Raw genomic sequence first — 27277 nt, 5'->3', positions numbered from 1 at the left:
TAAGAGACAATGATGCCACACTGTCTTTAAGGCTGGCTTCTTCAAAGTGGTCTTCTACAGCACCTCAAAGCCTGGTTAAATCTCAACTGTTTAAAAGATCAAGAGGTGATCTTACCAAGTGTATACTCATGAAATACATCAAGCGATTAAAAAAAAAAAGACAACTTTCATTAATAATATTGAAAACCATCAAGAAGTTATTTCAAAAAACAAACCAAAAAATTATTACATATAAGAATTAATAGGGAGTTCCCTGGTGGTCCAGTGGTTAGGACTCGGCGCTGTCACTGCTGTGGCCTGGGTTCAATCCCTGGTCAGAGAACTAAGATCCTGCAAGCCATGCGGCGTGGCCAGGAAAAAAAAAAAAAGAATTACTAGAAGCACATAAGCCGTGGGGGGAAAAACTCATAAATATTTTCAACAACAGTGCCAACACTACTAAATGGTGAAAGAATAGTCTTAACAAATGGTACTACTGGGACAAATGGCTATCTGCATACAAAAAAATGTTGTAACCCTACCTCACACAAATACATAAATATTAACTCAAAATTAATAACTTGGGACTTCCCTTGGTGGTCCAGTGCTTAAGACTTCACCCTCCCAAGGCAGGGGCCCAGGTTCAATCCCTGGTCAGGGAACTAGATCCCGCATGCATGTCGCAACTAAAAGATCCCACATGCCGCAACTAAAAGATCCCGTGTGACACAACTAAGACCCAGCGCAGCCAAATAAATAAATAAAAATATTTTTTAAAAATAACTTGCAGGAAAAAAATATGAGTAAATCTCGATTACTTTAGGCTTGGCAATGTTTCTTAGATATGATACTAAAAGCATAAGCAATAGAAGAAAAAAGATAAAACTGGACTTGAACAAAATTAAGAACGTTTGTGTTTCAAAGGGCACCATCAAGGAAGTAAAGACAACCCAGAGAATGGAAGAATATATTTATAAATCATACAGCTTTAAAGAAACTTGTATCTAGAATATAAAAAGAAATTTGTAACACAACGATAGAGACAAATTTTTAAAATTAAAGAAAAGAAGTAGAACAGACATTTCTCCAAAGAAGATATACAAATGACCAATAAGCACATGAAAAGATGTTTAGCATCATTATTCATTTGGAAAAGGGAAGTCAAAACCACAATGAGATACTACTTCACGTCCAATAGGATGGTTATATTAAAAAAACACCAGGCAACAACAAGTATTGTCAAGAATGAAGAAATTGGAACCATCATATGTTGTAGCAGGAGTATAATATAGCGCAGATGTTTTGGAATATTGTAGTTCCGAAAAACGTTGAATTTAGAGTTACCATAAAACCCAGCAATTCCACTCCTAGGTATATACCCAAGAGAAACGAAAACATTTGACCCCACAAAATCTTGTGTAAAAATGTTCAGAGCAGTGCTATTCAGAATAGATAAAACGCAACAGCAACCCAAATGTGCATCAACTGATAGATGGATAAGTAAAATGTGGTATATCCTTACAATGTAATATTATTCAGCAATAAAAAGAAATGAAGTACTGATAATACATGCTACAGAAAGGATGACCCTTGAAAACATTACACTAAATGAAAAACACGAGTCAGAAAAGAACACATGTTGAATGATGCCATTTTATATCAAAATGTCCAGAATAGGGAAATTTGTAGAGTGTATTAATGGTTGCTTAGAGTTGGGAGCAGGGGAAGAGAGAAGGGAAATGGAGATTGACTGTTAATAGATATGGGGAATTCTTCAGGAGGCATGAAAATGTTCTAATGTGGTGATGGTTATACAGCCATGTGAATATACTAAAAAAATACTGAACTGCATACTTTAAATGTCTAAGTTGTGTGGTATTTGAATTATACCTCAAAAAGCCATTTTTTAAAAAGCAAAAAACTATATGACTACATAATACCTTTTAATATCCACCTTATACCTTAATAAAGTATATGCTTCCAAGAAAAATCAGAAATATCTACATTTAGATTTAAGCAATCTATATGCATGGTCTCTTTTACAAATGCCTAGTACATTCACAGTGAAAAACAACATGTAGTTCTGTAAAAAGTAGAGAGAGTCTATCTAATCATCTGAAGTTTATATAAGGCACTAGTAATTTAAGAACGTGTATGTATACATAAGAAAATGTACCAACTCAGTGACTGGAATAAAAAATTTAGAAAGCAAAATTCCAACTAGTCATTCATATTTTTCGCGAAGAACTATATTTATTTTGCCCTACATAAAACATAACTAAATATTCTAATCATTACTCCAAATAGGGCTATCATAAAAATGCAGGTTAAAAAAAACACAAAATATTTTTCTTTAAATATTATATTAGAATACTAAGATTATTTTATCATGCTTATCGACTTCATATTATATTTTTAATGTACATTTGCTCTATTAGTAAAGTGAGGAAAAACTGAACGACCCCAGCAAAATGCGTACATCATCTGCTCTAAATTGCCATGGCAACCAGATGGGAGTTCTTTGATTTCCTTCCAGCTGCTATTTCTTTTCTATTCCAGCAGAGAAAAACAAGTAAACTTCACATTTGGCAGAAAAAGAAGTACTTTCCTTTGTTATCAGCTTAAATGGCAACTGACACCATTTAAGAAATTAATTCAGTTAATCTTTAACCAAAACATAAAGAAAAGGAATCCCAAACCAATTTCTTCAGGTAGTATTCTAGGGACATTAACATAAAGTCAAATTTCTTTTTCTTTCCTGGTATGTCGACAGCCTAAATCTAAAACTCACTCTCTTCCTCCCACCCTCCTTCTCACTCTTCCTCTCTTGGTGGTAATTGTCAGCCTGAGAAACATGCAATGTGGCATTTCTACTTAAGGACAGAATCAATCAGTATATACTTTCTCTCAAAATAGCTCATCTAAAAAGGCTAGCTGCTGTAGCACTCGGTAAAGTCACACAGCTAGGGAGGAAAAAGCCACAATGATTTCATGTATTCCTCTCCAATGAAAAGAGAATTTCTAAACTTTGTATAAATCAAACCTAAATGTGAAGTGTCTGCTATGGTAGGCAGAATTCTAAAATGAGCCCCAATGACCCTTGCCCTGTGTAATTCCCTGTTCCTCTGAGTGTGGGTAGACCTGTGAATATGATATCACTCTTGTAATTATGTTATGTTATATAGCAAAAGGGCAGGTACACTGGGTGGGCCTGACCTAACCACATGAGCCTTTTTACAGGTGAGGGTTTTCTCTGGCTGGTCACAGAAAAAGTCAGGGGTGTGCTTGAGCTAGCCTGGAAAAAAGCAAACATTCATGTCAGGAACTGCCCATTAGGGCCACAGAGCAAGGAATTACGGGTGGCCTCTAGGAGTGAGAGTGGTCCCCAGCCAACAGCTACAAGGAGAACAAGAACTTCAGTGCAAAGAAGAGTTCTGCCAATAACTAGCCATCTTAAAAGAGGACTCCGATCCCCAAACGAGAACTGCAGCCTTGGCCAGCAGCCTGGTTTCAGTCCAGTGAGAAACCAGCCACCTGGGCAGCCCTAACTTCCGACCTACAGAACGGTGAGCTAATAAACAGGTATTGTTTTCACCTGCTAAGTGTGTGGTAATTTGTGCAGCAATAGAAAATGAATAGAGCTGCCAAGTTCTCAATAAGTAATAGAGTAGTTCACTTTAAATTATCAGATTTTGGCCTCAACCAAATCTGGGGTTTTTTAAATAATTGAAATGATGAGAGGAATTAAGAAGCTGGGTAATAAGAATATGACAGCCAATTCTCTTTGGGGCATAGGCAAGTTAAAAAAAAAAAAGAAAGGAAAACAAAACCTTATTCCCCAAATTCTAACAGAAACAATCATAATTCCAAGCCAGACAGTTTACATGGTCTTATATTCTAAGACTGTGTTGCCTTCTAGAACACTGAACATAGTTAGTGAAAATGTAAGTAAATCACACCTGCTTCCCAACTAAACTACACCTTAGACAACAAACGAGTTGACTACTTGACCACCTAACAACATATATATGACGGAGCTATAGACTTCCCATCCACCTGTATTATTAATATTTCATAAAACAGTGTGGGGCCTGGCAGTACACGTTATTACTACTGAAGAAGAGAAAGGGAGACAGAAAAGTTTAATCCAGAGCCCAAAAGCGTGTAAAAATGGCATCCACTGATTCCACAAATACTCAGAATAGCATATAACAGCGGTCCCCAGCCTTTTTGACACCAGGGACCAGTTTCGTGGAAGACAATTTTTCCATGGGATGGGGTCGGGGGGATGGTTTCGGGATGATTCAAGTCCATTACGTTTATTGTGCACTTTATTTCTGCTATTGTTACATTGTAATATATAATGAAATGATTATACAACTCACCATAATGCAGAATCAGTGGGAGCCCTGAGCTTGTTTTCCTGCACCGGATGGTCCTGTCTGGGGGGGATGGGAGACAGTGACACCCGAAGTGTGTGGCTTATGTCCAGTCTACTCCGTAAGATGCAGCTTGTCACTTGCCACTCACTGATAGGGTTTTAATATGAGTCTGCAAGCAACTGATTTATTATGGTCTCTGTGCAGTCAAACCTCTCTGCTAATGATAATCTGTATTCGCAGCTGCTCCCCAGCACTAGCATCACCGCCTCAGCTCCACCTCAGATCATCAGGCATTAGATTCTCGTAAGGAGCAAGCAACCTAGATCCCTCGCACGTGTAGTTCACAGTAGGGTTCGTGCTCCTGTTAATGCCACCACTGAATTGACAGGAGGCGGAGCTCAGGCGGTAATGCGAGTGACGGGGAGCAGCTGTAAATACAGATGAGGCTTCACTCGCCCGCCGCTCACCTCCTGCTGTACGGCCGGGTTCCTAACAGGTCACCAACCGATATCGGTCCGCGGCCCGGGGGTTGGGGATCCCTGGCGTATAGCACGCACCATGACGTGCACCGGGGTACAAAGGAGCCCAGCACTGAGGGATGCATGGTCTAGCAAGAGGGCTCTAGAGAAATGCCTGTAAACACACGAATATGGGAACATAACTGCTCCAAGTGTTGTTATAGAGGAGGAGGTGGCAGAGGGCTGAGCCAGAAACATCTACATGCTGGGAGTGATCTTAGAGACAGAACAGAATGAGGCACAGGGGGTGGAGGAGGGTGGCCAAGGCCCAGGAACAGGGTGATGAGAGGCACAAAGGCCTAAACTAGCCTAGTGTGGCTGGAGACAGGGAAGAGGTTCAGCAGCAGTCAGCTGACAGAGGAATGATCTACAGTTCTGAGGAATTCGGGCTCTATCCTTAAGGCAAGTAGGAGCCACTGAAATACAATTTTAGGACCAGAGAGTTGCTCTCTGCAAAAAACATGAAATTGGTATACAGAATGGGTAGAAAGGATAAAAGACAGAAGCAGGGAAACTAGTGAGGTGTCCAAGGAGGAAATGATGAAAACCTGAACTCAGAACTCAGTAATTCATTTGCTGGAGGTGGGTATCTGTCTCCTAGGTTTCTGATAGTAAGATAGTGTTAGCATTAATTTGGAGAGAGAACACAGCAGGAGGAAGAGGAATGGTTTGCAGTGAAAGCTTACTTCTGTTTCAGCTCATCAGAGTTTGAGGGGCATGTGGGATGTCCAGCATTGTAGAAATACAGTGGACTGCTTGGTATATAGAATCTATAGTTAAAAAATAAAGGTTTAAGCTGCAAATAGAAACAGAGGTCATGAGTAAACAGCTGGTAAACAATGCCTTTTCAAGCATGTGAGAGTGCCAAAGAGAACTGAGGGGTTAAAGAGACAAGAGCAAGGCCTAGTTAAGAGCTAACATACAAGGTTAGTCAAACCACCAACAGATTCTAGCCTTCCTGGTTCATGATCTGCAAGCAGTGACCCATAGCATAATCACCAAGATAAATTCATAAATTTCAAAGACAGATTTTGGAGAATATATAAGTTTTACCTCATATAAGCCTACCGTTTTACATTAGGATGAGATATACATATAAAAACTAGCAAACTAAGGACCCGTGGGTTTCTATCTAAAAGGCTCTGTTTGTAGGCAATCTGAAGCCAGCTGGGTACAGGGTAAGCTGCTACTACAAAAAAAAGGGCGGGGCGGGGGCGGGGGGAGGAGAATTGTTTACTAAGACCTGTATGTTGATGAAACTTAACAACTGCCTCCTGCTACTCAGGAAATAATGCAAGATGTACCACTTTGAACATGGCTTCTGCACACCTCCACAAGATTTAAATCAAAAAGCAACTATAATTATATGACACAATAGCCACTAGCCAAATTAAACAGAATAAAATTTAAGATTCAGTTCTTCCGTCACTCTAGCCTCATTTTAAGGGCTCAAACAGCCATGACCACATACAGCTGGTGACTATGGTACTGAACAGTGCAGATAATAGACCATTTCCATCATCACAGAAAGTTCTACTGGGCAGTGCTGCTCTAAGCAACACTTTAGCAACATGAACCTCCTCTAGCATAGCATTACTTTTAATAAGTAAATAAAATTAACTGAAAAGAGTTTGGAACATTTTTTTATACAGCCCACCATTGGAAATTTTAGCTGTAAAATTATAAACAGGAAGAGTATATTCATTTTTAATTTGACAGATGATTCCAATATTTGAATATCCTTTAGCTCAGCACACCTCCTTACTGGAATTCACCTGATACTCACAGTGACAATGTCTGCAAATAGCAATATATTGGGGCCTAAACGTCCATCAATGGGAGACTTGTTAATAACATGATGATAGATTATGGCACATGCATACAACATAACTCTTCTATAAAAAATGAGGCAAATGAAATTCAGAAAATTCCATCCACAATAGCATCAAAAAGAATAAAACACAGAGCTCCGGCGGCAACCGTGGCGTATACCAGCCTCGCGGTGCCTCTCATCGTGATGCGCGTGTTCTGGGGCTTCGTTGGCTTCCTGGTGCCCTGGTTCATCTCTAAGGGTCCCAACCGGGGAGTAAGCATCAGCATGTTGGTGACCTGTTCCGTTCGCTGCTATCTCTTTTGGCTGATTGCAATTCTGGCCCAACTCAACCCTCTCTTTGGACCACAGTTGAAAAATGAAACCATCTGGTACCTCAAGCATCATTGGCCTTGAGGAAGAAGACCTGCTCGCCAGTGCTCAGTCACTGAGGCCACAAAGAGAACTCCTCTAGATGCAAAATCACCTCCATACCCAGACCACCTTCCTTAACTCACCCGTTTTAGCCATCAACTGCCTTAAATGTTCCCACCACATTTGAATGCCTTATTCTACAGTGCAGTATTTTTTCTGGTCACCTTTCTTACACTTTGATGAATGATGTACCTATTTAACCTAAACTATGCTGCCTCCATAAAATGTTTATGTACTCTTCTGAGATAGGAACTGCTGTTCTTCTGAAAAATAATGTTACTCTCTCCTTGGAACCTGCGGATTTGAAGATGGCTCCTGCCTGCTCACAACATGGGAATCAGCAAAATGTTTAAAAACTGTTACAAGGCAATAAGACTCCAGTGGGGCACTCAGTAGGAGAACACGTTCAGAGGGAAAAATTTGTCTCACCAGGATTATACCAAAGTATATTTTCAGGATGAATTTCTTATTTCTGACATCTTTTAGAATAAATTATTTTTCTGCTTTCCATGGAAAAAGAAAGAATAAAATACAGTTAAACATTGAACAATTAGAGGGTTGGGGCACAGCTGAAAATCGAAGTACAACTTAATAGTTGGCCTTCTGTGTATGTGGTTCCTCCATATACACAGAGTCAACTATCTGTGGACTGTGTAGTACTGTAGTACATACTATTAAAAAAAATCCACATATAAGTGGACCCAAGTAGTTCAAACCCGTGTTAATAAGGGTCAACTGCACATAGGAATAAATTTAACAAAAGAAGTTCAAAATATATACTATCAAAACTAAAAAAGATTACTGAAAGAAATTAAAGAAGATCTAAATAAACAGAAACACATCCCACGTTAATGGATTGAAGACTTAATTCTGTTAAGATGACAATATGCCCCAAACTGATCTACAGATTCAATTCAACGCCTATCAAAATACCAGTTGGCTTCTTTGCATAAATTGATAAGCCATTCCTAAAATTCATATGGAAATGCAATGACCCAGAAGAGCCAAACCAATATTGAGAAAGAACAATACTGGAAGACTCATGCTTCTTGATTTCAAAACTTACTACAAAGGTACAGTAATCAACAGAGTGTGGAACTGAGAGTCCAGAAATAAACCCTCACATTACCATCAAATGATTTTTCAACAAAGGTGCCAAGACCATTCAATAAGGAAAGAACAGTGTTTTTAAACAAGAGGTGATGAGATAAATGAATACCCACATGCAAAAGAATAAAGTAGGACTCCTAACTCACACTACACACAAAAATTAACTCACAGTAGATCAAAGACCCAGATGTTAAGAGCTAAAACTGTTTAAAACTCCTAGAAAAGATGTTCATCATTAGCCATCAGAAAAACAAAAATCAAAACCACAATGAGGGCTTCCCTGGTGGCGCAGTGGTTGAGAATCTGCCTGCCAATGCAGGGGACACGGGTTCGAGCCCTGGTCTGGGAAGATCCCACATGCCGCGGAGCAACTAGGCCCGTGAGCCACAACTACTGAGCCTGCGCGTCTGGAGCCTGTGCTCCGCAACAAGAGAGGCCGCGACAGTGAGAGGCCCGCGCGCCGCGATGAAGAGTGGCCCCCGCTCGCCGCAACTAGAGAAAGCCCTCGCACAGAAACGAAGACCCAACACAGCCAAAAATAAATAAATAAATAAATAAATAATTTAAAAAAAAAAAAAAACCCACAATGAACCACGAATTCACACCTACTAGGATGGCAATAATCAAAAAGACAGATACTGACAAGTGATGGCAAAAATATGCAAAAATTAGAACCCTCACAGACTGTTTATAAGAAAGGAAAATGATGTACTCATTTTGAAAAACATTTGAAAAACTAGAAGCAGTTTCTCAAAAGATTAAACAGTTACCATATGACCCAGCAGTTCCACTCCTAGGTATATACACAAGAGAAGCTAAAACATGCATCAAAAATAAAAACTTGCACATAAATGTTCTTAGCCTCATTATTCGTACTACCCCAAAGCAGAAACAATCTAATGTCCATTAACTGATGAATGGATAAATAAAACAAAATAGTAATATAATAGAATATTACTCAACAATAAAAAGTAATGGAAGTACTGATAGATGTTACAACATGGATGATCCTTGAAAACGTTATGGTAAATCAAAGAAGCTAGTCACTAAAGATCATATTATATGATTCCATTTATATGTAATTCCCAGAATAGAGAGAAAGTAGGTTAGTGGCCGCTTATGGCTGAGGGGGTGGGAAGAAATGGAGGTAACTACTCAAGTGTACAGAATTTCTTTTGGGGGTGATGAAAATGTTCTAAAATTAGGTGGTTGGTGATGGTTGCAAAATTCTGTGAGTAGACTGAAACATCTTTGAATTGCACATTTTAAGTTTTATGGTACGTGAATTATCTTTCAATAAAGTTGTTTCACGAAAATAAAGAGGCTGTCCTCTATGTACTAATATGAAAGATATGTCAACGATAAATACAAAGGTGCAGTGCATTTGTGTATGGCATATACCATTTGTTTTACAGATATAATACAATGCATGCACCTCATGTTAACAGACTGTTTCTGGTGGGAGCAATAAGAAACTGACAATAATGGCTCTCCTCCAGGAAAAGGAGCTCAATGACTGATGGTCAGGGAGAGGAATTAACTTTTCAAAAATTCCTTATACTCCTTTCATACTTTTTCAGTTGGGCACCATGCGCACGGCTACTGAAATTAATTATTAATTTATAAAGACAAGAAAGAAAAATAAGGAAAGACAAAGTGGATGCTGGGAAAGTGGTTCCTATCTCTGACCCCACCACCACTCCACCCCTCCCCCACCCTTGGCGTCTCGGGAGAATTTACTAAAGAACAACAAAATGAACTGTCTAGGGCTGGAAAGCTAGGATAAAAGTCCAGCTCCAAACAACATGCAGTTTTCTGGTAGAAAGCCTGTGGGTTAGGTGTGAATACCGGTTCCATCACTTAAAAATCCACGAGAATTCAAGTCAGTGACAACTTCCCTGAGCCTCTCAAGAAGGTCAGAGGTTCATGGTAATTTAAAAGGGATGATACATAAATTCCTTGGTATGGTAACTGTGCACGTGGTAGGCAGTCAATAAAGGTTAATCCTCACGTCCTGTTCTCACCTTTCTGGTGTGTGGTTACCGTGAACTTGTTTCCTCAGGGCTCCAGCTGTGAATAATAAGGAGGTACACCCTGATATATTATGCACGATAGCGCTATCAGACCTCTGGCCCTTTCTGCTCATCTGTAACTGTGCTAATGCAAAGGTCAGCATCAATCTACCTCTTAACCTCTCTGCTTCTAAACTCATGTATTTTATAATCATGATTGGTTATGAGATTTAAGAAAGTTTCAGAAGGATCTCTATTGTTAATTATCACATATTTCTACAAGACAATAGGACAAAATGGGTTGTACTGCTGCTATAACCATCTTTGGGGGAAAAAAAAAGATGTCTAACATAGATTTAAAAAATTTAACGTGTAAGCAAACTGCTTAATAAACATTCTCCAGTAACACATGACTTGTTCTAACTAGGTCTTTTTTGACAAGTACAAAGTTAAGCCCAATCCTCAAAGACTTTCTTGTGACCTAGGGTTTCAATGGACTTTACACAACAGAAGTGTTCCCATCTTAAAAACTGTTTCCCCTAGATGGAAAACAAAATTTACAATTGCTGGCAGAGAATTTTGGTCATCTGAAGAGTTACTAGTCCACTGCAATACGTTCTGCCTCTTTCAAACTTTATAATTTCAGCCATACACATTCTTCAATTTTAGATAAATGGCTTTATTTTTTAAGACTGCTGTTTCAATTAGCACTAATGCCAACCTTACTATAGGAATTGTGTATATAGTTCTTCAAAAATGCTGAAGCACATTAATATTATTCTTGTAGGAATGGCCGTTTTCAGAGACTGGTGGATACCTAAAGAAGCTATCAGAAAAACATTTTCCAGAGAAACAAGAGATTCTGCAAGCACCAAATCCAATCCCAACGGGAGAGGCTCAAGAATAAGGTTAGGATTCCAGCTACAATTGCCATCCAAAGACAGGTTCTAGGAAGAGATAGAACTAGGATCAACCAGTGAGTCGAATTTCGGATCCCCAAACGTCTCTAGACTAAAGAGGTAGGGGAAATCTCTCCTATTCATCTGCAATCTCAAGCTTCTCCTTGTGCAGAGTTAGCATTTGAATTTATTATTATACCTTGCTAGTTCTGAAACCCCCAAGCCAAGAATTAATTTAGAGTGCTTCCGGGTCACTGCCATCCCTGGGCACCTGGAAGAAGTAAAAACAAATCCTCTTGGGAGAAATGCATCCTCCATCAGGGCTAACTGGGATTCCAAGCAGTTAAGATTGGGTTGGGCAGATGGGATTTAATGATTTTTTTCAAATCACCAAATAAATAAGGAAACAATACCCAATAAGCAAGCCAAAAGAAATAATAAACAGCAAAAGTAACTGCAGATACTAGTACTATGAAATACAGAATATAAAATAAATATAATACTGATAGAAATAAAGGAAGGAAACGAAAGCACAAGTGGGAAATTAAAGCATGAGACTTAAAATTCACTGACTGATTAGACAACAAACAAGAGACTGGAAGATGTATCTGAAGAAATCATCTAGGATGTATTGGGTTGGCCAGAAAGTTTGCTTGGGTCCTTCTGTAAAACAGGAAAAACCTGAGTGAACTTTTGGGCGAACCCAGTATCACAGAAAGACAGAGATTGAAAATATGATGAAAGGTTGAGAAGTGGAGTAGAGAATGAGAAGATCTAACCAATCTACTCTTTGGGCTTCTTGAAGAAGGGAGAAGAAGGAAGAGCTAAGAATTGTCCAGAATTGATAAGGAACATACATCTCAAATTCAGAAAGCACAAAGTGTTCCAGACAAGGAGAAATCTCCAGAACAATAAAACTGAAGAACTCCAAAGCAAAGAGAAAAAAACAGGGGGGAAAAACTGCCAGATTTTCTATATAGAAATGACAATTACACTGTCACTAGAGGTCACAAAAGAAACAAGTCAAACAACAGTGGTGTAAGATCATCAAAGTGCTAAGAGCCAATGACTGTCATTTTCAGTTATATAACTGGCTAAAGAAAACATGTAGGGACTTCCCTCGTGGTGCAGCGGTTAATAATCTGTCTGCCAATGCAGGGGACACGGGTTCGATCCCTGGTCTGGGAAGATCCCACATGCCTCAGAGCAACTAAGCCCGTGCGCCACAACTACTGAAGCCCGCGCGCCTAGAGCCCGTGGTGCGCAACAAAGAGAAGCCACTGCAACGAGAAGCCCACCCACTGCAACTAGAGAAAGCCCCCGCGCAGCAACGAAGACCCAACACAGCCAAGGGAGGGAGGGAGGGAGGGAGGAAGGAAAACATGTATACATAAAACAAAGGTATTTTCAAATCAACAAAAACTGAGTTTATCATTTACAGACTTCTTCTAAAGAAACTTCTAAAGAATAGATTTCAGGAAGACATGAAACGATGAGGAAGGAAGGTCTGGTAAACATGAGTTAAAACAAATAATGAATGTATATTTCCAGGGTGGCAATAAAAATACTACTCAAAATAACAATATTTAAAAAATCAAACTCTTAAATAATAGTACTATTCTGAGTACTTTGCTCATATAATTAACTCAATGCTCAAACAACTCTGAAGTACTATTATTCACCCCATTTTCACAGATGAGGATAATGAGGCACAGGGGTAAGTTCAAGGTCATACAACTAGTGACTGGAGAGCCAGGAAGGAAGCTTGCCCTACTAGGCAGCAGCTGGAAGCAGTGAAATATTTCCAGACCCAACCTTCTAGTAGAACTAGATCTGCTGCTGTGCCAGTGGACTCGGTAGAAGGAAGGGTAGGTGGTAAATAACTGACACTGGTGAGAGGCTTGAACAGGAAACACTGAAGGACACTCACTGGGATGAGATGAATCCTCTGTAGTACTGATATCCACTTACAGCACTCAGACTTCTCCACTCACAGACTGACTCACTAAGACTGAGAGAAGGCCCAGGAATCTGCATGTTTGGTAAGCACCCCAGGAAACTGATGCAGGTGGTTTAAGGGCCACACTTGAAGAAACATTACCAGATGCATATGTAACCACTATAACTACTACATTCAAGTCCTTTAGTCTAAGTTCCTATTTGACTTTAATGAGCTTCTAAACAAGAAAAATCATACTCATGTGTAGTTTGGATACCAGATGTCAACTAAACCCTTAAACAAATAATGTGCAGTTTCAAGCTCACCAAAAGATGACACTAGAAAGGATAAACTGTGGTTAAACAATGGAATAACTACTCAGCAATACAAGACAATGAACAAATACAAGAACATGAATGAACTCACATGAAAGAACTGTGCTAAGTGAAAGAAGTCAAACTACAGAGTATATGATTCCATTTTAAAAAGGCGAAACTTCAGTGATGGAAAGCAGATCAATGGTTGCCAGAGACTAAGGAGTGGGGGAAGGGTACTAACTGTAAAAGGGCTCAAGGGAACTTTTCGTGCTGATGAAATGCTACCTCACGATTGCGGGTGTGGTTATACCATGTATACGTACAACCACTCACTACCCTGCAAGGGCCGTACTGAACAGGTAAGAAAATAAAAGCTTTAGTGTTCAACATAAGAGCCTTACCTAAGGTGGAACAGAAATTCAAAACATAAGGTGCTGCTGAGACTAGCACCCATGAAACCAAATGCTACAAATTACTCCCCCTTGTATTCACACATGACACAGTACCATCTCAGTTCAAATTTATCTCACAACTGAGGACTGTCTTGAAAAACATCAGACTGGTGTCTCTGATGCGGCAGGAGCTATAAAGTACTCCACCAGTCTGATCATCCCACCGACTCAGATCAAAGAGAACTCAGGGACTGTGATATTCTCTCCTACCCTTGTGCTCATAAATTTTGTGATTCTACCCTATAGTTCCAAATTCTGCTTGACTACCCACGTACAGAGAAGATACCTCACATTTGTTCAAGAAATATTTATCAAACTATTTTATTGTTAAAAATGAGTAAAAGCTGTCTTCATGCATGGAACCAGGTGTCTAACAGATTAGAGCAGACAAGTATACAAATAACAATATAAAAAAAGGCACACCATGGTTCAGAAAGATTATTACCCTAATCACGTCAACATAGTCAAGGTTCCAAGGTCCAGGGAATACAATGAGAACAAAACAAAATACCCAGAAAGGCAGAAATGTTCTCTCTGGCTCGTTTAGTCTCCACGGAATCCATAGGGAAAGGAGTGACAACTGAGGCTGACCTGTGAGGAAGGGCTTTTGAGGCAAGGGGAACCTCAGGAATAAGCACAGGCATGGCAACAGGAAAGTCCAGTTTTGCTGATATACAAGGTATCCACAGGAGAATATTGGCAGAAATGCGAGAAAGAAAGACTGGAACCAGATTCTGACACCCTTGAATGAAGAATATGGAGTTTATTTCTGGTAAGATATAAAACGTCATGCAAAATTTAATCTATATTTATTTTAAGATCTGTAACACAATAGTTCTTTTTTTTCACAGTAGTTCTTAAGACTATACACCATGATCATGTAGAAGCTTTTTCAAAAGACAAAAGCCTACAAGCAGGAGATTCTGACTCAGTAGGTCTGGAATGTGGCCTGGGCACATGTCACTAGGAGACTGACACACACCCATGGTTAAGAATCTCTGCTGTAAGGAGCCATTACCGTATCTCACAGATGTCTACCGGTAATACACTCAAGTGTGCTTATGACTGAAATACAAGCAAGGAAAGCAAATACAAATAGGCACAGGCAAAGAAAGGCAGATTACAAATAAGAACTTCTGATGCTCCAAAAGATTTCAGGAATAGGACATTCCACTCTAACAAATGTATGTCTCTTAAAAAGTTATTACACTTATCAGTCTGTTTTAATCACCTACTTCATTCACGTAAAACCAAATTTTAGTTAATTCCATCAAAATATAAATAATTATACCATTAAGTATTCAGAGTTCAAACTCAGAAAACCATAGCTAAAGGACTCCTAATTTAAACATGACTGATTAACACCATACATTTTTCTTCTCTCCTTCCCATAGTAAAAAACAAACAAAAAAACAAGAAAATCCAAAATAACAAAGACAATGGAATAGTAAAAATCAAGGAACAAGAAATTCAACAATGTTTTTGGAAAACAAAGTCAATGCAGGAGGTAACAAATAGGAAGAACGTAAGCGCTACAACCGACAGTGACAGACACCGACCAGAAACCAGTCCACCCCAGAACCACAGAGCCTCGGCATGAAAACCAAGGACTGGGGAGATGTCAGGTTGTTGGGGGGATGCTACTGAATACACAGAGCTCAGCTGGACAGAGCCATGGCTCCCTCCCCACTCACCCCTACTCCCAGTGTAGGCAGATTACAATCTTTCCTGAAGCAAAGACTAGATATTTTGGAGAAAGTCTTTGCTTCAGGAAAGACTGTAATCTGGCTACAATCTTTTGGAGAAGGTATGGTAAGGTACTGTGATGAGAAACCATTTTGATAATTAATAGAATCTCAGATTCCTAACTCCACTCTGCCCCCCTGAACAGGAGTAAAGAGAATTCCTTATTGGAGAAACGGAATAGCCACACCCAGGCCAGGCCCATATACAGTTACAACAGAATTCATTTTTAAAAAATCCTTCTCTTAAAAACTAATGAGCATTTAACATATCACACACTGGGTTCTCGCTACACCTTGATAAGGGTCAACCAGCTCCTATAACCCAGGTTCGTTTCAGGTTTTCCAGTGCTGGCGGTTGATGACTCTTTACTAGGTATGACGCTGAGTAGCTGACCGAGGACAAGAACTAAGCTTCAGTGCCTATGTGCTTATTAGCACGGGTGCTTACTCAGGCAGACATTAAATAATATAAGCTGAATAAAAAATCAAAATTGAAAAGGTGTATGCCTGCTACTTTCTAAATCATTAAGCCTATAATCTAAAACTTTGATTTCACTATCTTACATTGATTCTGAACTTCAATGAAGTCACAAAAATTTTCTGTATTAAAGAATACATTTCCTAGTCCTTTCTTCCTCCCAAATATGCAGTCAATAATAAGGTCCATTTGAAAGTGTAAGAAATTCTGTTGACTAGAGATGCTATTTCTACATGTTAGGAATTCATGAATAAAGAATCTTACTAAGGACTTCGTTACAAACTGGTGGCAAGAACAGGCAAAAATTCCCAACTGGTGTACACTTGACCTAGAGGCATACAAGTTAGACAGTCTATTCATCACTACTTATTCGGGAGAATTTTAGGAACTCAAATAATATATGACTTAAATCCTGAAAAAGTGAAATAAGGTTTCATTTAAATGGTTGTTTTAAAATCAGCAGACAGGGACTTCCCTGGTGGTGCAGTGGTTAAGAATCTGCCTGCCAATGTAGGGGACACGGGTTCGAGCCCTGGTCCGGGAGGATCCCACATGCCGCGAAGCAACTAAGCCCGTGCACCACAACTACTGAGCCTGTGCTCTAGAGCCCGCGAGCCACAACTACTGAGCCTGAGTGCCACAACTACTGAAGCCCGTGCGCCTAGAGCCCGTGCTCTGCAATAAGAGAAGCCACCGCAATGAGAAGCCCGCGCACCGCAAGGAAGAGTAGCCCCCGCTCGCCGCAACTAGAGAAAACCTGCGCGCACCAACGAGGACCCAACGCAGCCAAAAACAAACAAATAATAAAAATAAATAAATAAATAAAAAGATTTTTTTTAAAAAACAGCAGACAAAAACTACATACAGCCCCACCCCCCCAAAAAAAAGGTGGAGCTTAAATGTGGCAATAAAATTAATGTTTTACATACTGAATGCTTTAAAGTTAATTTGTTTCTCCTCATTCTTGGATCCATTATAGTACAGTCTGACTTGCGATACCAAGCTAAAATAAAAACTCTTTCAATAGTTCGCTATTTTCTTGGAACACAGTCTCAGGAGTAACTTACCAGGTCAAAGATTTTCCACATTTAAAAATCAAACATACTGAGAAACTGCTATACAAAAATCTGTACAAGTGACACCCTCATCATCAGAGAACATCTTTATTGGTAGTTTAACTGCTTAAGATGAGCTCCTGCACATATTCCACTATAGACATCCCAACAAAGAAAAAACTGTTTCCTTACAATGGCTCATTAACTTTTCTAATAAGTAATAATCCATGCTATAAAAACAAAAAATGCACTATAATCAATAAAGATTGAAACTTAAAATCTGAAGTAAAATTTGATCAAACAGTAACTGAAAACAATATTCCTAATAATTCAATAAGCATTTTAAGCAGAAAATGGTTTTTAACAGCAAAATTACTGTTAAGTTTTAAAACTATTTTCTTACCTACTTCAGTATCTATTCTGAGTACTGCTAACTCTTTAAACACTATTATTCCACAGTATTCCTTATGTGTTTTCCATCATAAATTACATTTTTGAGAAAAAGCATTCTGGTGTAAATACAGCAACTGAATGGATAATAACATGAATTTTAAAACACACTTCCAATAGACTTGCACTTACATGCAACTGTAACCTTACTGACCATTTACTACATCATTCTCTGTTTGCTTCATCATGAACAAGAGTGATATGGCCACTGACCTCACAGAGTATTTTGTTGGAACTACACTGGAATCAGAAAAGGGAAGTTTATAATTTTTTTGATGGAAAAAGCCATCTAAACTCTAGTCCCTGCTATGAGCCAGGCATTATCCAAATGCTTTCGCATTTATTCAAATAATCTTTAAAAAGACACAAAGGGCACAGAATAAAATTTCACTACTGATGCAATTACTCTTTGTGCAAAATGACCCAGGTATAAGAGAGGCCACACCCACCTCGACCCAGGGCCTCTCAGTCCAGAAAAAAGCATGTTGAGACCACATGATTTCACAACCTTAACTCTATCTGCCCAGAATGGGCCCAACGGCAATAATTCCACAAATGATCTCTTCAGCTTAAAAAAAAAAAAAAAAAAAATCAACTGTAACAACTATTCTTTGCCTAATGTCAGCAAAAATGAAAGTCTCTTCTGAAGAGATTCCTAAAGTGCTGACCAGCCACAGGCTTTCTTTCCACATTTTAATAATCCAGGCAGAATGCAGAATTGAAGGCCACTCCTTCCCCATCTGTCCCTGCCATCCTGCCATACCTCCCTACCAGAGCTGATCTCCTATCTGGATCCAACCCTGTCTCTTCTGCCTTATAAAAGCCATGCTTCCCTACTCCATCTCAACAGTTACACTCTTCCTTCAATAGTCAGGTCTGTGGACCGTCGGTCCTCCACAGAGCTCAGCCCTCTTGTAGTTCAGCGACCCGCACACGCATTTTCCTCTCCCAAGCCCAGGTTTCACCACCTTCTCCAAACCACCCAATTTCTGGTTTGGTGTCTTGCACATCACAAAATTTCAAAACTCTGTATTTTTTCTCTCACCTGTGTTTTAGATAGTTGCGATGAAGAACAAAAGAACCCTGGATAACTGAGTTCTTGCTATACAGGTATTTAATCTGTTAGGTCAAGAAGATAGCTAATGTTCAAACATTTAACTACTTTCTTTAACTTAAAAATATGAAACTACTTCCAAATTCTAAAATTATCTACCTAATCCTTTTCTAAAATAAATTCAATGTCCAAACACAATAAAATTATTTACTTTATAATTCTGAATAATATATGTGTGAATTTAAACAAACAAAAAAGCCGTATCTGGAATTCCCACAGGTACTTTATAAAACAGCCTCACCAGGGAAGGGATCAGCACAAACAAGGCTCGTGCTACCATGAACTACGTTACAGGAACACCCCAAACCAATAACTTAATCCTGCGCATTGTGAACCACTGTCTGTGTTCTTATTCTAAGCAAAAATATGCTTCCAGAAGTGATGTTTTATCTTCACAAAGTAGTAACTGAACTTCAAAGGCACACTGTAAAAGGCTCAAATATTCAATATGTTGGTCATGTACTTTCATTCAACAAGTATTTATTAAAGACCAACTACGTGCCATGCACTGTGCTAGGCAATACACTGATTTACAAACAAAGGGACACAATCTTTGATGATGAAACACACAATAGACTATCATCTCTGAAGATTTTTAATAACAACTCCAACATATAAAGATGGATGTAGAGAAGCAAAGTAAGTTTCCATTCCACCAGCACGTGCATTCCAGCATGCTCCCAACAGAAAAGCAGTTTCTATTTATGGGGTCAGTTGGAATTGCCAACTCTGGGTTTTATCAAATTTCTTTCACGTGAAAAGGAAGACAATAAAGTAATAAAAGAATAAACACAAAGCTGGCTTCCTGAACCAGCTGCAACTGAAACAGAAGTCAAAATTATAGACCTAGGAAACAGTGGTATTACTTTAAAAATTCTTCTAATGTTTAAGAATGCTAAAGCATGAAGAAAAAAAAAAAAAACAGATTAACCCAATACCCAATGGTATGTGTGAAAGTTCTATAAACATATATAAATTGTATCATGATGCAAACCCAATTCTGTTATCATTTCAAGTATCTCCATTAGTATTCAAACAGGTACTCTGTCCAACAATCTTAGCACCTTTTTCTTCCAACTTTTTTTTGGCCTCTCTGCGTGGCTTGCGGGATCTTAGTTCCCCAACCAGGGATTGAACCCGGGCCACTGGACCGCCAGGGAATTCCCCTCTTCCATCTTTAAAGAGAAGATTACCTGCTTGGGCTTCCTTGGTAGCGCAGTGGTTAAGGATCCGCCTGCCAACCTCAGGGGACACGGGTTTGAGCCCTGGTCCGGGAAGATCCCACATGTCGCAGAGCAACTAAGCCCGTGCGCCATAACTACTGAACCTGCGCTCTAGAGCCCACGCTCCGCAACAAGAGAAGCCACCGCAATGAGAAGCCCCACACCACAACGAAGAGTAGCCCCCGCTCGTCACAACTCGAGAAAGCCCGTGCACAGCAATGAAGACCCAACGCAGCCAAAAATAAATAAATTAATTAAATAAATCTATTTTAAAAAAAGAGAAAATTACCTTCTTAACCAAAACAAAGAAACAAAAAAACAAAACCAAAACAAAACCCTCAAAAAACTCCTAAGTGAACATAAAAACAGTAATTATAAAATTTAAGTTCTAGTTCTTTCAAAAATCAAGCTGAAAATGATTAGCATAATCATCTTCCTATGGATAGCTCTGACTTACCATTTAGTTCTCTCTGTATGTGCACCTATAACCTAATCCAGCTCTTCTGTTTCCCCTTCCAGGGACCACCACCACCATTTATACACCTCAGTAGTGAACAGAGAGCCTGGGAGTTATCCTCAACTTCAGCCCCTGCCTCTAAATATGATCAGCCACCAATGAATTGGCCTCCTTGATGTCTACAGACCCTACCCCCCTTCCCACCACCCTGTTATGCTCAGACCACAAATGCCCCTCAACTGAATTATTACCACACGTTACCCTTAGCCTCCACCCACCCAATTTATGTCCCACACTGTAGTGAAAGTAACCCTTCAGAAACACAAATCTGATCTCATTTCTTTCTTAAATTCTTTTGCCCTTGAGATAAAGCAAAATATTCTTAACATGATAAATACAACTCTGATGATCTGGGCCCTGCTTAAGGGTCCAGCCTCATCCAACCCCTTTGCTCTTTCTTTCTCTCCCTCTTGTTTATTATATTATATTCCATTATTTCAAACATACAAAACCGGTATACCCACTTGCAATATTAACAAACCTTGATATTTCATCATAACTGCTTCAGATCTTTTAAATGAAGGACTCAGTTATTACAGGCAGAGTTGAAGCCCCCGAATTCATTCCCCTCCTTCGACAGTTAACAGCTATCCTGAAATTAAGACTCATCATTCCTGTGCATGAGTCTATGCATGCATGTTTATACATGGTTTATACTTTAACCATACAGCTTGTACCAATAAACATGTACAGTCTGTGCATGGTTTATACTTTAACCACACAGCTTGTACCAATAAACAATATGTTGTATCATATTGTATGTCATTTTACAATTTTTTTTTCCACTCAGTTTGTTTTCTGAGATTTACCCATGTTGACAGAGGTAACTCCAGTTCTCATGTAACTGTCATATAGTATTACATCATCTGAATATTCACCAGTATATTGAGCCCTTTTCTCAATGAACGTCCGGGATGTATCACCTTATATTATCACAAACACACTGACATTTTCACACACATCTCCTTGTACACGCATACAAGGGTTTCTCAAAGGCAGACTCTGTCAAGCTACACTCAGCAACTCATGAAACCAATATACTTGGTTACAGACCATGTTTTATTAAAAATGAAAGTAGAAAACGTGTGTTTCATGTATAAGAGTACTGCTTCTTTAAACATATTTCAGTTATACACAGACAGGTCATTGTACGCACTGGGTCACAAAAGAATAAAATATGGAACCCCCTTGCTTGAAAGTATGTATCCAGAAGTAAAACTCTAATGAGCAGGCTATGCCCACCTTCAACTCTGACGCAGTGATGGTTCACAGAACTACCCACCTGGAGTTTTTCTTTAATGTGTGAGGTAGGGCTCTAGTGCTGGCTTATTCCATATGGATAACCAATTGTCCCAGCGATTATTTATTTTAGATCAGATTATCAAGTTACACATGTTCAGTGAATTTACAGACTATTTCAGAAGAAATGGCTTCTGCACAATATTAAATCATTCCATCCTATGCTCACCTTATGTTCAAGAGGGCTTTTACGTCCTCAGTAATATTTTGTCATTTTCTCCATAAGGGCCATGCATAGCTTTGTAAAGAGTACTTCTAGGAATTCAGAATCTCTGTCCTTTATTCAAAAAAGATCTTAACACATTGTAACTACCCAGTAAATATTGGGTTGGCCAAAAAGTTCGTTCGGGTTTTTCTGAACAAACTTATCATTTGGTTAATGTCGCCTCAAGTTTCAGTTTGCCACCATCTTCCATTTTGGAACATTTAGAATTCCAAATCAAACTGCAAACTGTCTGAAAATTTACCTTGCCATTATACCTGATTTTATTTCATGAATTCTGTATGTTGAGCTACTATTTAAAGTGAACTTAAACACCTTCCGTGGCCAAAAAAGTTTCAAATGTTTACTTGCTATATCAAAGTTAATTTTTTTCATGAGCAAAAGCCCTAATCTTAAGACACACATGAGCTTAAATATAAAAAGGGTGTTAAAATATCAAATCAACAGGTCCCCTTTCCTAGAATGTTGCCACCATCCAAAAACTGTCAGTAAAATTTGGCTTGCTTTTTTGCCTATAAATGCCGTGGACAATGGATTTTATTTAAGACTAGCAACTGGCCTCTCCCCATTTGCACTGGAGAATCACTGCTGCTACTACCCCTGGAGCAGGCTACAGACAGCTGCCAACCAGCACTTAAGCTCATCTGCCCTGGTAACTTTCTATTTAAGACTCACAATTGAAGCCGTGAGTTGTTGCTATCTGTGTCACGTCCTGGATGAAGTGCGGCAGGGCTTCCAAATCATCCACCAGCCCCTCTCACAGATTATGGCCACCTTACTCCCAAAGCCACTCAAAGTATGACCCCATAGCCTATACTTTCACTCAGAACATCTCAAATCTTCTAAATTTGGTGAAAAACTACCCAGCCATTTTTTACACTGTTAATTAGACACAAAAAAAGAAATTTAATTTTATGTATAAAGTTTAATAGGCTGCATCTAGAAAACAAGCACTCTTAAGACTGTGGAGGGGACTTCCCTGATGGTCCAGTGGCTAAGACTCCAAGCTCCCAATGCAGGAGGCCTGGGTTCGATCCCTGGTCAGGGAACTAGATCCCACATGCCTCAACTAAGAGTTTGAATGCTACAACTAAAGATCCCCCATGCGGCAACAAAGATCCTGCATGCCACAACTAAGACCCAGCACAGCCAAACAAATACATAAATAAATATTAAAAAAGAGAGAGAGAGAGAGAGAGATGTACAGTCCTTTTTTCTTGTTTTTCCTCCTCTGGGTTCCAAGTTCATACTGTGGCTTCAGAGATTAAAAAGTTTTTCAGAAACACCTGTTTATGAATTTGGAAGAATGCAGAATCACTCTCAGATACCTCAATACCCCCACCAAAGATCATATGGCTCCCTCCCAGTGTTTAAAAATGCTCATCTCTTTCAACGATGCAACTATTCCTATTCTTGCAACTTCAAAAGCCAAATTAAATGTGCCTCAAAATCCAGATTTCTTTTCACAACTCAGTACCCATCACATCACACATCACAGATGTTCTTCATCTTCCATTCAGACTCACTTTACTGCATCCTCAGGGGTCCTCAAGAAATTTACCTTTTGCCTACCACTAAATTCATAGACATCGACAAGAAAAAAACCAGGCTCACCTATTTCTCCACTTCCTATTCCAGGCAGGTAAGAGAAAGAATATGTTTAAACCACCAGTATAAAAAAATATTTAAACCACCAGTATAAAAAAATAGCAAAAGTTATTTTGTTATAGGATAAAGTACAGTCTTGTTAAAGGATAGTCTCTTCAACAAATGGTCTTGAGAAAACTGGATATCCACATGCAAAAGAATGAAATTGAACCCTTATATTACACGATACACAAATATCAACTCAAAATTGTTTAAAGATTTAAATGTAAGGCATAAAACCATAAAACTCCTAGAAGAAAACATAGGGGGAAAGTTTCATAACACTGGTCCTGGCAATGACACTAGAAGCTCAGGCAATGAAAGCAAAAATAGGCAAGTGGGATTACATCAAACTAAAAAGCTTCCATATAGGAAAGGAAACAATCAATTAAAAAAAGTATTAAATGTAATAATAACAAGGGAGATTTAAATGAGTGCTAGCCACTGTCCTAAGCACTTTACCTATGTTCACTTATTCAATCCTCCTTACAACTCTATGATAGATATTATTATTATCCTCCATTTTACAGAATAGAAAACTGAGGCCTATTTGATTTATCCTTGGTAACTCGGGAAGTCAGAATTATATCAAGGAAAAGAATGAAAAAAAAAAACAATAAGTCCAACAAGACCATTTAACAAGTCTTAAATTATAGCTAGTTCTCCGTACCCCACCCTCCTACTTTTGAATTCATTTTTATACCCTTACCTCATTTGCTGCCAAACAAACTAACACCATATGCCACAGACCACAGGAAATCCATTTACCAGTTAAAGGAAAATCTGTATCTAGAACAAATGTCATTTATTGAACCAGTAACTCTAAACGAAACTTTTTAAAGTACAGAATGCATTGTTAAGGAAGAACATTTTAGATTTTAATGTATTTATTTTGTCACATTTCTTCTGTCAATGAGGTAGATGTATTAAAGGCACTAAAAATATAGTAATTCAATTCCCTCTACCATGTTGTATATTCAGTGGGAGAGATGATGTAAAAACTGAGTTACTATAGAATACTTCACTGTACTCAATTATACAGAAAATGTAATGTTCTATTAATACAAAGCAGTTCTGAGAGGCCAAAGAAATATTTTTTCCTTTCTCTTTCATTTAAAAACTATTATTAACAAAAAAGGAGAAAAAAGCACAGCAAACATCTCACAACCTACCTTGACCCTCAGAGAAATGAGAGAGGGGGAAATAAGTGACAAGGGTAAATATCCATATCCACAAGCTATTTTTAATCTACTATTCTTAAAATAGGAAGATTTTAATAACAAAAATATGAATGGTTGCCAAAACCAATATCCTAAGTTGATATGGGAGAAATAACAAAAAGAAATGGATAAAGTTCACTATAAGTGTAAAATTGACTAGATGTTACTAGAAAAGTACAGTGTCTGGATTTAGATCTTTTGAATAACATTTTTAAATTTTCCATCTGAAGCTGCAAAAGCACATCAACTTTCTGAAAATATCTCTCTTCAAAAACGTTTCAAACAAAAATTCTTGACAATTCAATATCTGGATACTAAACGGAATTATAAAAGATGCAATAAAAGTTCTTTAGATGTATAATGGCCACAAAGTAAAAATGTAGAAATGATAACAACATCATTTATATTCTTTTCCTTTGGAGTCAAACTAATACATGCTGTCATACAGCACTTTCTTATATACAACATTGTAGTTTACAAAGAAACACTTTAGTTTCTGCTATATTAACTTTAACTACTGCTCACAGAAATAACAGTCTCTTTGCGGCCATATCACTGTGGAAATGAAGCTGGAATGACGCTAGCCCACCAACAGTTGTTTAAAAAGCAGATACCCAGGAGAGCAAGAAAGCTGCCACAAGTTCAGCTCAACAAAGCAAGCATATATAAACACCTCAAAATTTTAAGAGACATTGTTGCTTTAAAGAGCCATTCTTTTTGTGCTAACATACAAAAATCCAGACATCTAAATATCTCATCATTATTATATCAAACATATAGCCTTAATCTCTGTGACAGAGATCTTTCTCTCCCTCCCTCTCATTCAGGGATAAAATTCTAGAGTCAGGTTCCATGATCACAGAATAGGAATACGTCCTGGTAAGATTACTGAGGTTAAGTACCAAGGCCAAGAGCTGAGAAATATCAGGCAAGCACATACAGGGCAAAAACACTGAATATACTATCAAGTAAGAGTGGTAACAAAAAAGAAAAATCAAAGCAGAGTCAGTGGGCTTCCCTGGTGGCACAGTGGTTGAGAGTCTGCCTGCCGATGCAGGGGACACGGGTTCGAGCCCTGCTCTGGGAAGATCCCACATGCCACGGAGCTATTAGGCCCGTGAGCCACAACTACTGAGCCTGTGCGTCTGGAGCCATGCTCTGCAACGAAAGGCCACGACAGTGAGAGGCCCGCGCACCGCGATGAAGAGTGGCCCCCACTCTCCGCAACTGGAGAAAGCCCTCGCACAGAAACGAAGACCCAACACAGCCAAAAATAAATAAATAAATAAATAAATTTATTAAAAAAAAAAAAGCAGAGTCAGTGTCCCAGGGATCTAGCCCAGGAGCCAAGACAAAAATTGCACAATAGCTTTTAATTTAAGAACAAAGTGGTTCCGATGAAAATGATTAGGACTTAGTGATCCAGGAAGGTTTCAAGGGGATGTAGGATTGAAGTGGTCCTGACTTTAAGGTAGAATACAGGCACGCTTGGGGAGGACATTTTGCAACAAGAGACTCAGTCCCTCTACCAGCCTTAATAAATTAGAGCAGGAACGAACACGGCCAACAGGCTGCATGCTGTGGGGCTCAGTCTCAGCAAGAGCATCTGAGGATGAGAGTGACCAAAACCACAAAATCCTTTAATAAAAGAGAAAGGTACTCCTTTAATAAATGAAAAAGATACTTAAGATGGCCCCTTAAGGATGTGTTAAGACTCCGGCAGAAATGGAGCTGAAGCACATCAGGCAGAGGGAAAGCAGTAAGGAGAACACAGGCAAACGTGGGGCTTTAGGCTTGCCAGCAGCATGGCATCCGTGGGACAGAACAAACTCAGCTGCAAAGATGGTGTAGAGAGATGCTGGAGACCACTGCTAGGTTCTGAAATTGGTAGAAAAGCAAGTAAGCAGTAAATAGGGAATAAGGAAGTGACAAAACCACTGGTGCTTCAGAAGGTTTAATCTGGTACACTTAAGTAAGATGAATGGAAGAACACAGGATGCCAAAAAATTTACCCAGAGTGGATTTACTTTCCTATAAAAGGCATATATATATATACCAATGGGGTGCCCTTGATTTACTTTTCAAATTTGTTCTACTTTTTTTAAAAAACAACCATACACATAGATAAGAGTGTACGAAACTCACATGCTGCTGATGAATGTGAACTACTAAAATAACTGGGCAATATGTAACAAGAACCTTTAAAATGGTCCTATCTTGGGAACTCCCTAGAACTACAGTGGTTAGGACTCCGCGCTTTCAGTGCCGAAGGCTGGGGTTCAATCCCCGGTTGGGGAACTAAGATCCCGCAAGCCACACTGGGGCAAAAAAAAAAAAATCCTATCCTGTGACCTTACCTTAGGAATTTATTCATAGAAAACAATCCAAACATTTTTCAGTTAAAAAGAGTATATAACAATTATAAAGAATCACTGTTTATAGTAGCAAACAAT

The 27277-nt window shown here is 38.9% G+C and overlaps 2 protein-coding genes across 9 annotated transcripts in view; one reads left to right on the top strand and one right to left on the bottom strand.

The window, feature by feature from the left end:
• Positions 1-27277, bottom strand: part of SRPK2 (SRSF protein kinase 2) — a 227511-nt gene that overhangs the window by 76699 nt on the left and 123535 nt on the right. The gene's annotated exons all lie outside the window — the stretch shown is intronic.
• Positions 5719-7136, top strand: LOC133097015 (V-type proton ATPase subunit e 1-like). The gene is made up of 2 exons (XM_061199016.1): positions 5719-5734; positions 6823-7136. Exons 1-2 carry the CDS (start codon positions 5719-5721, stop codon positions 7104-7106), a joined length of 300 nt encoding a protein of 99 aa, XP_061054999.1. The 3' UTR covers positions 7107-7136.

Source organism: Eubalaena glacialis, chromosome 8 (assembly GCF_028564815.1).
Source record: "Eubalaena glacialis isolate mEubGla1 chromosome 8, mEubGla1.1.hap2.+ XY, whole genome shotgun sequence".
NCBI classification, from domain to species: Eukaryota; Metazoa; Chordata; class Mammalia; order Artiodactyla; family Balaenidae; genus Eubalaena; species Eubalaena glacialis.
This window is presented reverse-complemented; position numbering and strand designations above follow the sequence as displayed.